The 12,767-nt window shown below is 38.9% G+C and overlaps 1 protein-coding gene across 1 annotated transcript in view; it reads right to left on the bottom strand.

Annotated features, from left to right (window-relative positions):
- The window catches only part of TTN (titin), a 238,152-nt gene that overhangs the window by 108,702 nt on the left and 116,683 nt on the right, over positions 1-12,767 (bottom strand). The window contains exons 155-170 of the mRNA XM_059476507.1: positions 12,144-12,224; positions 10,649-10,732; positions 10,190-10,312; positions 7,652-9,454; positions 7,144-7,227; positions 5,629-5,712; positions 5,295-5,378; positions 4,939-5,049; positions 4,468-4,593; positions 4,131-4,214; positions 3,100-3,183; positions 1,941-2,024; positions 1,585-1,695; positions 1,196-1,417; positions 877-975; positions 545-628 (exon numbers count right to left, since the gene is read on the bottom strand). Coding sequence (XP_059332490.1) covers positions 545-628; positions 877-975; positions 1,196-1,417; positions 1,585-1,695; positions 1,941-2,024; positions 3,100-3,183; positions 4,131-4,214; positions 4,468-4,593; positions 4,939-5,049; positions 5,295-5,378; positions 5,629-5,712; positions 7,144-7,227; positions 7,652-9,454; positions 10,190-10,312; positions 10,649-10,732; positions 12,144-12,224 — 3,348 coding nt within the window. The remainder of the gene's footprint in view (positions 1-544; positions 629-876; positions 976-1,195; positions 1,418-1,584; positions 1,696-1,940; positions 2,025-3,099; positions 3,184-4,130; positions 4,215-4,467; positions 4,594-4,938; positions 5,050-5,294; positions 5,379-5,628; positions 5,713-7,143; positions 7,228-7,651; positions 9,455-10,189; positions 10,313-10,648; positions 10,733-12,143; positions 12,225-12,767) is intronic.

Below are 12,767 nucleotides of genomic sequence, written 5' to 3'. Positions count from 1 at the left end.
GTTTCAAATGAACAGTTATACAGATATAACTAAAATCTACTTCAACAGACAGACAAATACACATTAGGATAAGTAATCATTCTATCTGTTACCTTTGCAGTTAATGCAAGATTTTGAAAACTACTTTCTTTCTAATAACATGTGAAGCTTGTATGAAGGAAAGATTTTTTAAAGTATAAAATATAAGCTAAATATTAAATTTGTGGATGAGTTATCCGAACAGGAAAGAATAAAAATGTCAATGCTCTCAATTAATTCAAGATTATAACAGCAACATAAATAATAACTTTTGAGAGACTCCAATTTAGTGGAAACTTAATATTATCTTAAAAAGAGACATATCCTGTGCAGGAGCATATATTTTACTTCCAAATATGAAGATACACCGATCGGATGCAAGAAATATTGACTAGTATAATCTAAAATATGACATGGACAACTTACAAACATCATAACAGGAGAAAAAGGAAAATGGCTATGTTAAAGCTTATACTCAGAAGAAGTATAAGGATTGTTCTTAGATAAAATCTAGGGTGGCACAAACCTTCATTTGGGAGTGATTCAGGTATTTTAGGAATAGGAACATGTACTTTCTCCTCTGAGACAGGTTTCTTGGGTACCTCAGCCACTTAAAAAAAAATTAGGTTTCTTTTATTTTTGTGTACATAAATGTACATATGAAACATAAAAAGACAACGACATCTAGCACACACAAAATCACAGTAACAGTAGCCATAAACATGAAAAACTGTGCTCCAGTCTTTCTCATGGCAGGCTACATTCAACTGACAAATTTTACATACTCATTTATGAATAAAGAAAGGAGAGAGTATAGAAAACATTTATTCTCAGGAGATGCCTCCTGGCAACATGTACCTTTGGTTGGAGGAAGCTCTGGTTTTTCTAATTGTGGCTTTTTAGGTGTTGTAAGAGGCACTTTCTCTTCTGGGACAGTTCTCTGTTGCACTTCAGTTTCTTTAAAGATATTAGTAAATTTTCATTTTTTTGAATATTAAGACATGTATATATAAGTAAGAGTGAAAAGTGCAATGACTAAAAAGAGGAGAGCGTACAGAACATGAAGAATAATAAATTTAAGCAGCAGATTATTCATCTGGCAATATATATATCAGTGAAACAAGAAGAAAGGTATTCAGAGAAGAGAGATAAGATGTTCAGACACTGATGTATGTACCTTTAACTGAAGGAACTTTATGTTTTTTAAGGACAGGCACAGGTTCTGGTACTTTTGGCACAGCAACAGGCTCTGGTTTCTTGGGCACAGCCACAGGTTTCTTGGGCACAGCCACAGGTTTCTCTGGTACAGCCACAGGTTTCTTTGGCACAGCCACAGGCTTTGGAGGAATAACCAGTGGCACCTCCTCTTCTGCCTCTTCCTCCTCAATCACCTCAGGCACTTTAAAGACATTAGATCTGTTTAGCTGACTGAGCTTAATGTTATGCACACAGACAAAATGACAGAATGCTACTCTCAGCCCTCACAGAGTGCAGGGGGGCAAAGAACACTGAGCCCTGCAGCGCTGTGCAGGCCATGGATGGCTCTTGCAGGACACCACCCTATACCTTCAGCTGGAGAGACTTCTGGCTCTCCAGGCTCAGCAACTGCTGCCACCTCTTCTGCTGCTTCCACCGCCTCCTCCTCTTCCAGGACCTCAGCTTCAGGCATCTCAGGCACTTCAAAGATATTAGTACATTTCATTTTACATAGCTGAGAAGACATGGCAAGAAGGACACAGACACAGAACATCACAGCAGCCAGCTCAGACCCTCACACACCACGCAGCAGCACCCCTGTCCCAGCACACACAGCCTTGACAGGCGCAGTCAGGGAACAGAGACAGGCCGGGAGAGGGTAGGACAAGGCTTAGCAGAAGAGGATTCAGAATATTCTGTGTTAGGTTATCCGTGAGGACAGGTACCTCTGGGTGCTGGAAGCTCTGGTGCTTTGGCAGAGGGCACAGGTAGTTTTTCCTCACGAGCAGCCTTCCGGGGCACCTCGGGTGCTTCAAAGATATTAGTGGCAGTCAGTTTTGTACACACAATGGGAGGATGCACAGTGACATTAGACTGGAGATGCACTCATGAACGGAACCAAAGTGCTCTCACAGCATCAACCTCTCTCTCTCACTGGCTCACACAGACAAACCCCCACAGGGCACAGGCACAGAGTAGTGATGCCAGGTTGGTTCTGAGAGAAAACTGCTGGCTATGCATAGGCATGAGGGTTATGTGTGAATTAGAGTACTTAGCAGCCTTTCCTCCCTTGGAGGAGAGCCTTTCATTCTCAGCCCTGCTGAGATCTGTCTTTTGTCTAGGGGCAACCTCAGCCCACGATTTTTCTGTTACCATTCCTCATGAACCTGCTGGTGCTTTACATTCAGCACTTTGGGCACTGACAGGATAAGGAATACTGCTTTTTCTCATTTTCCCTATTTTTGTCCTTCTGTATATCCATTCTTTGCTTATGCTTTTCTCTTTTTTTTTTTTTTGACTGATTTCCTTATCCCAAGTACCTGTCTTGCTTCAATTTTCATTTCACTGTAGCATCTTCAACAGCCTGTACAGTGCAATGAATTTTATAATGATTCTTTTTTATTATAAATCGTAAAAGTGTCAGCAATTTCTTTGACACTTTCTGTACGGTCACTTCTTATTGCACTTGAGCATTGCTGAGTAAAAGCTGGGTTTTTGCTTCAAAAGATTTATGTCTATTATATGCACTACCTGAGTCTGCCAGAAGAGTCACACAGACTTGCCTATTTAAGATAACAATTTAGGCAGCCATATGAAAAACTTATGATTAGTTGCTAAAATTAATCTTATTATTAACTTATGATTAATTGTTAAAAGTTTTAATATCTACTGATTCAGAATAAGACACCCATATATAGTAAAGTCAAAATACATTTTGAGTTATTCATACAAAATGCTAAATATTCAAATTCCTAACTGATACACAGCTCAGAATGCGGAAATTTCAGGGAATCACCAGTGAACAGAACAACAAGAGACATCAGCAATAACATGTAAGACAATAAGGACAGTCTCATTTGGACTGACGCACAAAGCCACAGGTACCTCGAACGGCTGCTGGTTCTGGCTCTTTGGGCACAGTTACAGGTGTAGGCTCTTCCAGAGCACCTTTCTTGGGCACCTTGGGAACTTCAAAGATATCAGTGTATTTTAGTTTTGTGGGCACTGCAGATGGCTATGTAACAATAAAGTAACCAGTAGTAAATGCACAGAGTCCTCTTTGAGAAAGTGCTGTGGTCACATTCAGCCATCAGCTCTGCTTTGCTTCCAACCCGTGGAATGACCAGGGTGTCCAAGACATGCCACAGGATATGGGAGCTCTCTGTGTGGTCTTTGTTTCTTGGTCGGGGTGGAAATGTAGAAAATATGTCTGGCTTCTTAGTAACAGATGATCAGAGATTTATTTGTGGAATCGTAATGAATTTGTGTATCAGCCAATATAATTCACGACTACTTTGTCATTGTAACATTTTTTTTTAGGAAATAGCATTTCATTTATCATCACCATCTTTTTTTTTCCTATCAACTATTTCCATTCTTCACACCTCCTCTTAACTTTCTATGTTCCACAGTTCCCTTCATTTTAATTCTATTGCAGAAATGGATACACTTCTTTTACTTCTTTTTATTGGTTCTATTAATGTGTTAATAAGACAATCGCTAGATATATCCAGTCCTTTGCTAGCAAAAATTCCTCATGTACGTTTGCATTATCTTACTTTTAAAGAGGGAGAACTTAATCTCCTGCTGTCATCTATTAGAAGCTTCAGGAATGCAATGTTTTGCTTTTTAAACTTAAAGACTTATTTTCAGGCTCTTCTTCAGAAAAGCAAGCTATTCTGTTTAAACTAAACAGGTAGTGAATGTTAATTCTTAAACTTTACTAAACGTTCAGTAAGCTAGAGATATTTTTTTCAAGGAATTAAATCTAGTTTTTCTGCCATGTTTTTGACACTACACATTGCACTTCATATTTCTTAGGCACCTATCTCTGATCACCATCAAAAAATTAGTTAAACTAAAGTCCAGAAGAACATGTTTTTTTTTCTAACGATGATACTTTTAGTGACGTGTACCTTTGACTGGTGGTGGTTCTGGTTGTTTGGGTACTGCAACAGGCATCTTTTCTTGTGGGACAGCTTTCTTGGGCACCTTGAGCACTTTAAAGATATTAATTAATTAATTTCACAGTTAAATTAGTAGGAAGATCATAAGACTCAATCAAAGAGTTCAGATATTTCTAAGCCCAGTAAAGTTCCTCTGGCAACTGGTTGGTTAGTCATGCACAAAGATTGGTCCAGGAGAGGTTAAGAGTCAAGGACAAACAACAAATTTTACACAAAAGAAGGGATAACAACTGAAAATATTAATCAATACAGTAAAATACAAAGCACCGCTCTCCAGAAGATATACCTTTAGCTTGAGGAGGTTCTGGTTTCTTTGGCACAGGCACAGGTTTCTTGGGCACAGCCACAGGTTTTGGGGGAATGACCACTGGCACCTCCTCTTCTGCCTCTTCCACCTCAATCACCTCAGGCACTTTAAAGAAATTAGATCCATTTACTTGACTGAGCTTAAGGTCAGCAAACAGGCAGATGGCAAAGCAGAAAAGGAGGAAAGTGAACACTTGACTGACTACCAGGGTGTCCTCTTCAGCCACTCCTGCTTAAGGTGGACAAGCCACACAGAGCCCAAGTATGAGCTTACTGAGAAGGGGGTTTCTGGAAAACCCCACCCTCTCTTGTGGGGAGTGTGCAAACACACAGAGATACAAAATGACAGAATGCTGCTCTCAGCCCTCACAGAGTGCAGGGGGGCAAAGAACACTGAGCCCTGCAGCGCTGTGCAGGCCATGGATGGCTCTTGCAGGACACCACCCTATACCTTCAGCTGGAGAGACTTCTGGCTCTCCAGGCTCAGCAACTGCTGCCACCTCTTCTGCTGCTTCCACCGCCTCCTCCTCTTCCAGGACCTCAGCTTCAGGCATCTCAGGCACTTCAAAGATATTAGTACATTTCATTTTACATAGCTGAGAAGACATGGCAAGAAGGACACAGACACAGAACATCACAGCAGCCAGCTCAGACCCTCACACACCACGCAGCAGCACCCCTGTCCCAGCACACACAGCCTTGACAGGCGCAGTCAGGGAACAGAGACAGGCCAGGAGAGGGTAGGACAAGGCTTAGCAGAAGAGGATTCAGAATATTCTGTGTTAGGTTATCCGTGAGGACAGGTACCTCTGGGTGCTGGAAGCTCTGGTGCTTTGGCAGAGGGCACAGATAGTTTTTCCTCACGAGCAGCCTTCCGGGGCACCTCGGGTGCTTCAAAGATATTAGTGGCAGTCAGTTTTGTACACACAATGGGAGGATGCACAGTGACATTAGACTGGAGATGCACTCATGAACGGAACCAAAGTGCTCTCACAGCATCAACCTCTCTCCCTCACTGGCTCACACAGACAAACCCCCACAGGGCAGAAATTTCAGAATGAACAGAACAAGAGACATCAGCAATAACATGTAAGACAATAAGGACAGTCTCATTTGGACTGACGCACAAAGCCACAGGTACCTCGAACGGCTGCTGGTTCTGGCTCTTTGGGCACAGTTACAGGTGTAGGCTCTTCCAGAGCACCTTTCTTGGGCACCTTGGGAACTTCAAAGATATCAGTGTATTTTAGTTTTGTGGGCACTGCAGATGGCTATGTAACAATAAAGTAACCAGTAGTAAATGCACAGAGTCCTCTTTGAGAAAGTGCTGTGGTCACATTCAGCCATCAGCTCTGCTTTGCTTCCAACCCGTGGAATGACCAGGGTGTCCAAGACATGCCACAGGATATGGGAGCTCTCTGTGTGGTCTTTGTTTCTTGGTCGGGGTGGAAATGTAGAAAATATGTCTGGCATCTTAGTAACAGATGATCAGAGATTTATTTGTGGAATCATAATGTCATGTTTCATAAATGACTGTGTTCTGTGCTGGTCAGTCATTGTCATATTCTTACTTGCCCCTTTTCTATTACTATTTTTATCCTTCAGGTAGACTTCACTTTTCTTTTTCTATCTCTGCATTTTCCCCCTCTTCTTTAAATTCTCATATTTTCTCTCTGTCATCCCCTGGCTTTCATTCTAATAACTAGATGTTGCTTATTACTGTTTTCTCTTATATTAATTTCAATTTGTAAAAAAATTATAACATCACTTTGCAATGGTACTTCATTTGAGGAATGTCTTTGTATTTCAGATGGAGAGAATCTGATGGCAGAGGGAATGTTTTTTCTGGCCAGAGCTTGGGAGTTCTAAAGGAAATTAAATGATGCATCACTGCATCAAGGCAGTACAAAATACTGTGTGGTTTGTTCAGTTTAGTGTGTCTTTAGTAATTTTTTTTGTATTTCAATTATAAATGCCTTTTTAAAGACTCACTGTCTTACATGCTGACAGTAAGTTTACAGCTCTTTCATGGTATTTATACAAGTAGCAACTTTGCAAATCCCATAGTTGAAAATGTTAATGTATGACCTGAATGCAGACAAATTAGAAATAACAGTTTAAAGAAGATATTCTGCTCTGTGATACAGATACATAGAGATATTTGTGATTATTTTGCTCTGTGTACTAAAACTGCTACTTCTCTGCTGAAAACTTTAGTTTGTGTCTATTTTGTCTTTCCCAATAGAATCATCAAGGTTGGAAAAAAATTTTAGAATCATCAAGTCTAACTGTACATATAACACCGCCTAGTCCCACTAAACCATGAATGAAGCCATCCCTACTAATAATCTGAACAACTTTACAAACTCTTTCTCTTGCGTCTATAAGATTTTGGCATTTTTTTGGTAGGAGGATAAACAGGAATTGATATTATCTGCTTGATATGACATAAACCCAGTATAACAAAAGTTTGGATGGTTTAAGTTGAGAAAAACATTTCATACCCCTGTGCAGCAATTCATATTTGGCTCATTTCTCCTACATTTTTGATATCAGAGTATACAGTGAAACATCAATTTAAACTGAGATTAATTTAAAATAACCCTAAAAAGCAAATAATGTCCTTTCTTATGATGATAATAGTGGTGACATGTACCTTTAGGAAGTGAAGCTTCTGTTTTTTTAGATAGAGCAGGGGGCACTTTCTTCTCTGGAGCAGTCCTCTCAGCCATCTCAGGCACTTCAAAGATATTAGTGCATTTCATTTTAGAATTGCAATAAATCTCAATATTAAATACAAAGACAGAAACACAGAGGACAACAGACATGTTTTGAAGTAATAATTAAGCACACACTCATACTCAGTGTGAGTATCATTTAAAACAGATCAAAAACAACGGACAGAACAAAAGAGGTTAAAATATTACTCAAGAGAAGATTCGGTGTGATTGTCATGTATTCATGATAACACATAGCTTTGACTGATGTAGGTTTTGTTTTTTTCACGAACAGCTAGAAAAATTTTCTTTTCTGGGGCAGCTTTTTGGGCATTGCACGTCCTTTGAAGATATTAGTACCTATTAGTTACATATATTAAGCTTTAAAATGAGCAGTGAAGCAACATACTCGAGGGAAGGAAAAGAGATCCTATGCACAAGAGATACCTTTAGGCAGTGCAGCTGCTCGCTTTTTAGCAGCAACATGCTGCTCCTTTTCGGCCACCTTGGCTGGTGGTGGTTCCTCCAGTGCCAAAACCAGCTCAGGTTCTTTGGGTGCCACTTCAGGCTTTGGTTTTCGAAGAGGTGCAGAAGGCTCCGGTTTTTGGGGTTCTAAAACAGTTTCTGGTTCCTCAGACACCATGACAGGTTCTGGCACAAAAGGCTTTGATTTTCTGGACACTGCAGTAGGCCTTGACTTCTGGAAATCTCCAGCAAGGTCTGTTTCTTCAGCTGCCACAAACTCTGTTTTTTGGGCCTGCACAAAATGTTTTGTTTTGGGGGGCACCACAACACGCTTTGATTTTTGAGTTGATTCAACTGTCTCTGACTTCTCAGACACTACTATGAGCTCATATTCCTCAGGGGCCATAAATGGTTCTGGTTTCTGGGATTCTAGAACCGGCTTTTGTTCTGGGGGCTTCACACCATATTTTAGTTTTTGGGGTGGAACATCAGACTTGGGTTCCTCAGGTACCAAAACAAATTCTTGTTTCTCAAGCACTACAACCTGGGCTAGTTTTTGGGTTTCCACAATGGGCTTCTGTTTTGGGGGCATCACGCCATATTTTAGTTTTTGGGGTGGAACATCAGGCATGGGTTCTTCAGGTACCACAACAAACTCTTGTTTTTCAAGCACTTCCACATGTGCTACTTTTTGGAATTCCACAATGGGCTTCTGTTCTTTTGGGGGCATCACGCCATATTTTAGTTTTTGGGGTTCTACATGAGGCATGGGTTCCTCAGGTACCACAACAAACTCTTGTTTTTCAAGCACTTCCACATGTGCTACCTTTTGGAATTCCACAATGGGCTTCTCTTCTTGGGGCATCACGCCATATTTTAGTTTTTGGGGTTCTACATCAGGCTTGGGTTCCTCAGGTACCAAAACAAACTCTGGCTCCTCAAGCGCTACCACATGCGCTAGTTTTTGGGATTCCACAATGAGCTTCTGTTTTGGGGGCGTCACACCATGTTTTAGTTTCTGGGGCTCTACATCAGGCTTGGGTTCCTCAGGTACCACAATGGACTCTGGTTTCTCAGGCACTACAACACGCTTTGGTTTTTGGGATTCTACAACAGGCTTCTGTTTTGGGGGCATCACGCCATATTTTAGTTTTTGGGGTTCTACATGAGGCATGGGTCCTTCAGGTACCACAGCAAACTCTTGTTTTTCAAGCACTTCCACATGTGCTACTTTTTGGAATTCCACAATGGGCTTCTCTTCTTGGGGCATCACGCCATATTTTAGTTTTTGGGGTTCAACATCATGCTTGAGTTCCTCAGGTACTACAACAAATCCTTGTTTCTCAAGAACTAAAATCTGGGCTAGTTTTTGGGATTCCACAATGGGCTTCTGTTTTGGGGGCATCACACCATATTTTAGTTTTTGGGGCTCTACATCAGGCTTGGGTTCCTCAGGTACCACAACAAACTCTGGTTTCTCAGGCAACACAGTATGCTCTGTTTTTTGGGATGCTACAACAGATTCTGATTTTTGGTGTGTCGAAACAGTCTCAGGCTGTTCAGATGTCAGAACATGCTCTAGTTTTTGTACTGCCTTTACAGGCTTTAGTTTTCGGGCCACTCCAGCCACTTCTGGTTTTTGTGGTTCCACCTCTTGAGGCTTTGGTTTTGCGTGTCCTGCAATGGACTTTGGTTCTTGAGGAACTGGAACACGTACTTTCTTTTCTGGCAAAGTTGTCTTGGTTGCTTTATGTACATAAAAGATATTAGTTCTAAATTTAACAGCTGCACGGACAATCATACCAAAATTAAGCCAACCATAAAACATAAAAAGACAGTTGTGATGAAATATTAAAAACATATCAGGTATCAATCATCTATGTTGGCCTTTTAAAAGATGAATATAGAACATTTGGCTTATCTCTCAAGAGTACATACACACACTCTGCCTCACAAAACTCACGCTCCCATATGGAAGTACACACATGCACTAATAATATAACTTAAGATATAAGTAAAAGCCATGATAATTGTCAACAGAATGGACAGGACAAAAGATATTAATTGCACTGCAGGCAATAAGCTGAAGGTTCTTTCAAGAAACAGCAGTGATGGCATGTAGATTTTCTTGGTGGAACTTCTGGCATTTCAATTAAATTGATAACTTCTCCTCTTAGCTACTAGAATGGATACTTTGTTTTCTTCTCCTATTATAACTTTTAAGTTATAAGCTGTGGTGGTTTTCTTGAACAAAAGCAGGTAGAATAGCAAGAATATGCAAAAATAGTAAGAAGAACTGAAGTAGAATAATAGTAAGAATAACATACAGGCATTTCAGACATCCAATATTTGCCACTTGTTTTTTTCAAAAACAACCATGTGTGTCTATTTCACATATATATGTAGATAACTAGAACAAGCAGAATTTAGAATTTCAGGAAACAGAAGGCTTGGATAATTACATGTTAAAGAAAAGAGGAAAAACATTATTTTTGTTATTTTATTAGTGTTTTGATTTACCTTCCTTTGGTGGGAGTTCTGGTTCTTCAGGTGCGGCCTCTGGTTCTGGGAAAACCACAGGTTCTGGTATTTTTTGCACAGGTATTTTCTTTTCTGGAACAACTTTCTTCGGCACCTCGGGTTCTTTAAAGATATTTGTTTGTTTTAGTTTCAGGAATTTGAAGAATAGGAATTAAAAAGACAATAATAGCTCCAAAAAAAAAAAAAAAAAAGCTAACATTATCAGAAAAAACCCCTTATAAATCATTGGTTGTTGGATTTTTTTTTTTCATATTGCTTTACACACACGATTAGTAGCCACTGTCACCAGGAGTTATTCACAAAGGAAGAAGACAACACAGTTTGTAACACTTATATAATATAAAGTATACAAAAAAGCTACTAACACAAACGTAAGAAACATAATACTTAGAGAAACAGATAAATGTTTGTGCAGTCTTATTACTGTTGAACATATACCTTTGGCTGGTGGAGGTTCTGGTTTTTTAGGAACTTCAATGTGTATTTTTTCTTCTGAAATCACTTTCTTGGGCACCTCAGGCACTTTAAAAAAAGCAGTTAATTTTATTTATGTATGTCTGCAGTGTTCAGACATTAAGAAAAAGTAAATCTCAGGCACTTCAAAAGTATGAGAGATTTTGGATGTGAATATGTAACTTATCCTTTCCCTAGAGAAAACTCTCTCTGCTGCCTCACTGAGTTACAGATGCAAAAACTACAATTGAAACAAAAAATTTTATAAGACATCAATAGTAAAAGTAAATTACCATTATGTTAAAGTGGTACTGCAGAAAATTAAGGGGTTTTCTTTACTTCCATACAATTTTAATGACTGGATGTTCTGGTGTCTTTGATACTTTAACTTAAACCTCTTCTGGGACCAGTTCCTTTGGTACCTCAGACACTCGAAAAATAGCAGTGACTTTATACTGTCAGAACTTCATAAACACTAAAGCATAACAGCAGATCACTCTTAGTGAAAACACCAACTACAAAGATCTACTTTTTTCACTCAAAACATTTTCTCACTTGAAAAAATTCGACAACAGAAGAAAATGGTAACAGAGGTCTTGAATACTGTCTTCTATATTATTAAAACAAGAAATTTTTTTTTTTAAATTCTGTACTTTTGTCATAACGTCAGGTATCTTTAGCTAGTATAACTTTTAAGGTTTTGGGCACAGCAACTTTGATTTTTTTTGTTCAACATCTACTTGGGTCCTTCAGGCCCTTTAGGAAACGGATTATTATCAGTTATTATATAGAATTTTACAGTTATGTTCAAAACTTTTCAGTAGAAATTGCCAAGGTTCTTAATAAAACGTCTGATTTGATTTGTTTATTGTCTTATTTTATGTCTCTGTAAAGCCTCAGGAAACACCTCAGAATCTTCTGGGGCTTATTATTCCATTTTATTCAAACATCTCCCAAATCTCTATTTGACTGAGACGGACATTGTCTATTTTGTATTCCTTGTCACATTCTTCTATGTGTGATGGCCTTTTGGTATCAATTTTTTGATACCAATCATACCATTTTTTGATACCAATACCAATTTTTTGAATCCATCTCTGCACACAAGTTTTCTTCTATATTAGACATCTCTATCACTCATTCTATGCTCTCTTTTGGGGCTAGTTTTTCATTGTCAGTCAGGACTATTTCACATCACAGAGGCCACCTTTTCTCCTCTTCTCTTAAGATTTCTGCTTTTGTTCTCAAGTGTCAATCTCATTTCTGCTCAATATTTCTACTTCAATATTTCTAACACTCTGGTACAGATTACAACTATGATTCAAAAGAGAAGAATTTCAAACACACTAACATATATAGAACAATATAGGCACAGAAAATAACAGGAAAACACAAACAAGCAATCAGATAAATAATGTGCACAATCAAGATAGAGGTGTTTTTCCTCTTCCAAATTTCAGTTTTCTGTAGCACAACATACCTTTGGCTGGCGGTGGCTCTGGTTTTTTAGGGACAGCAGTGGGCACTTTCTCTTCTGGAATTTTCTTGGGCACCTCTGGCACTTTAAAGAAAACAGCATTCATTTTTTAAAAATAAAGCATTTAAAATATGTACATTGTAAAGGAGAAAGAGGATCACAAGAAGCATATCAGAAGAAAAGATATAAAAAGAGAGATGTCATGCAAAAAGCAATGTATATGATTACACACTGATGGGATTTTGATAAATGAGTTTTGCTATAAACTCTAATGCTCAAGAGAAAAATCTCCTCCTCTGAAAGACACTATTATTGACATATAAGCTTTAGGTAGTGTTACCCTTGGTATTTTAGATATAACAGTATTTATTGTTTTCTTAGATACCTTGTACACTTTAAAGACATTAGTGTAGCTTTTAAAATTACAAAAAATCAAACATTTAGTACAGAGACATAAGACAAAACACATTGATATATAAGGATGTGACAAACAAGTAGATGGATAAGGATCCTTTGACAACAGTTACAACTTCTGAGAAATCTTCATGGTTCTACCCCTCTGGCAAAGAGTAAGTTGGAAGTGACTTTGCTTGGGATCTGTTGTCAAGCAGGTTTACATTTGCTATG

This window comes from Ammospiza nelsoni, chromosome 7, assembly GCF_027579445.1.
Source record: "Ammospiza nelsoni isolate bAmmNel1 chromosome 7, bAmmNel1.pri, whole genome shotgun sequence".
NCBI classification, from domain to species: domain Eukaryota; kingdom Metazoa; phylum Chordata; class Aves; order Passeriformes; family Passerellidae; genus Ammospiza; species Ammospiza nelsoni.
The sequence above is the reverse complement of the archived record's forward strand: the minus strand, read 5'-3'. Positions and strand labels throughout refer to the sequence as shown.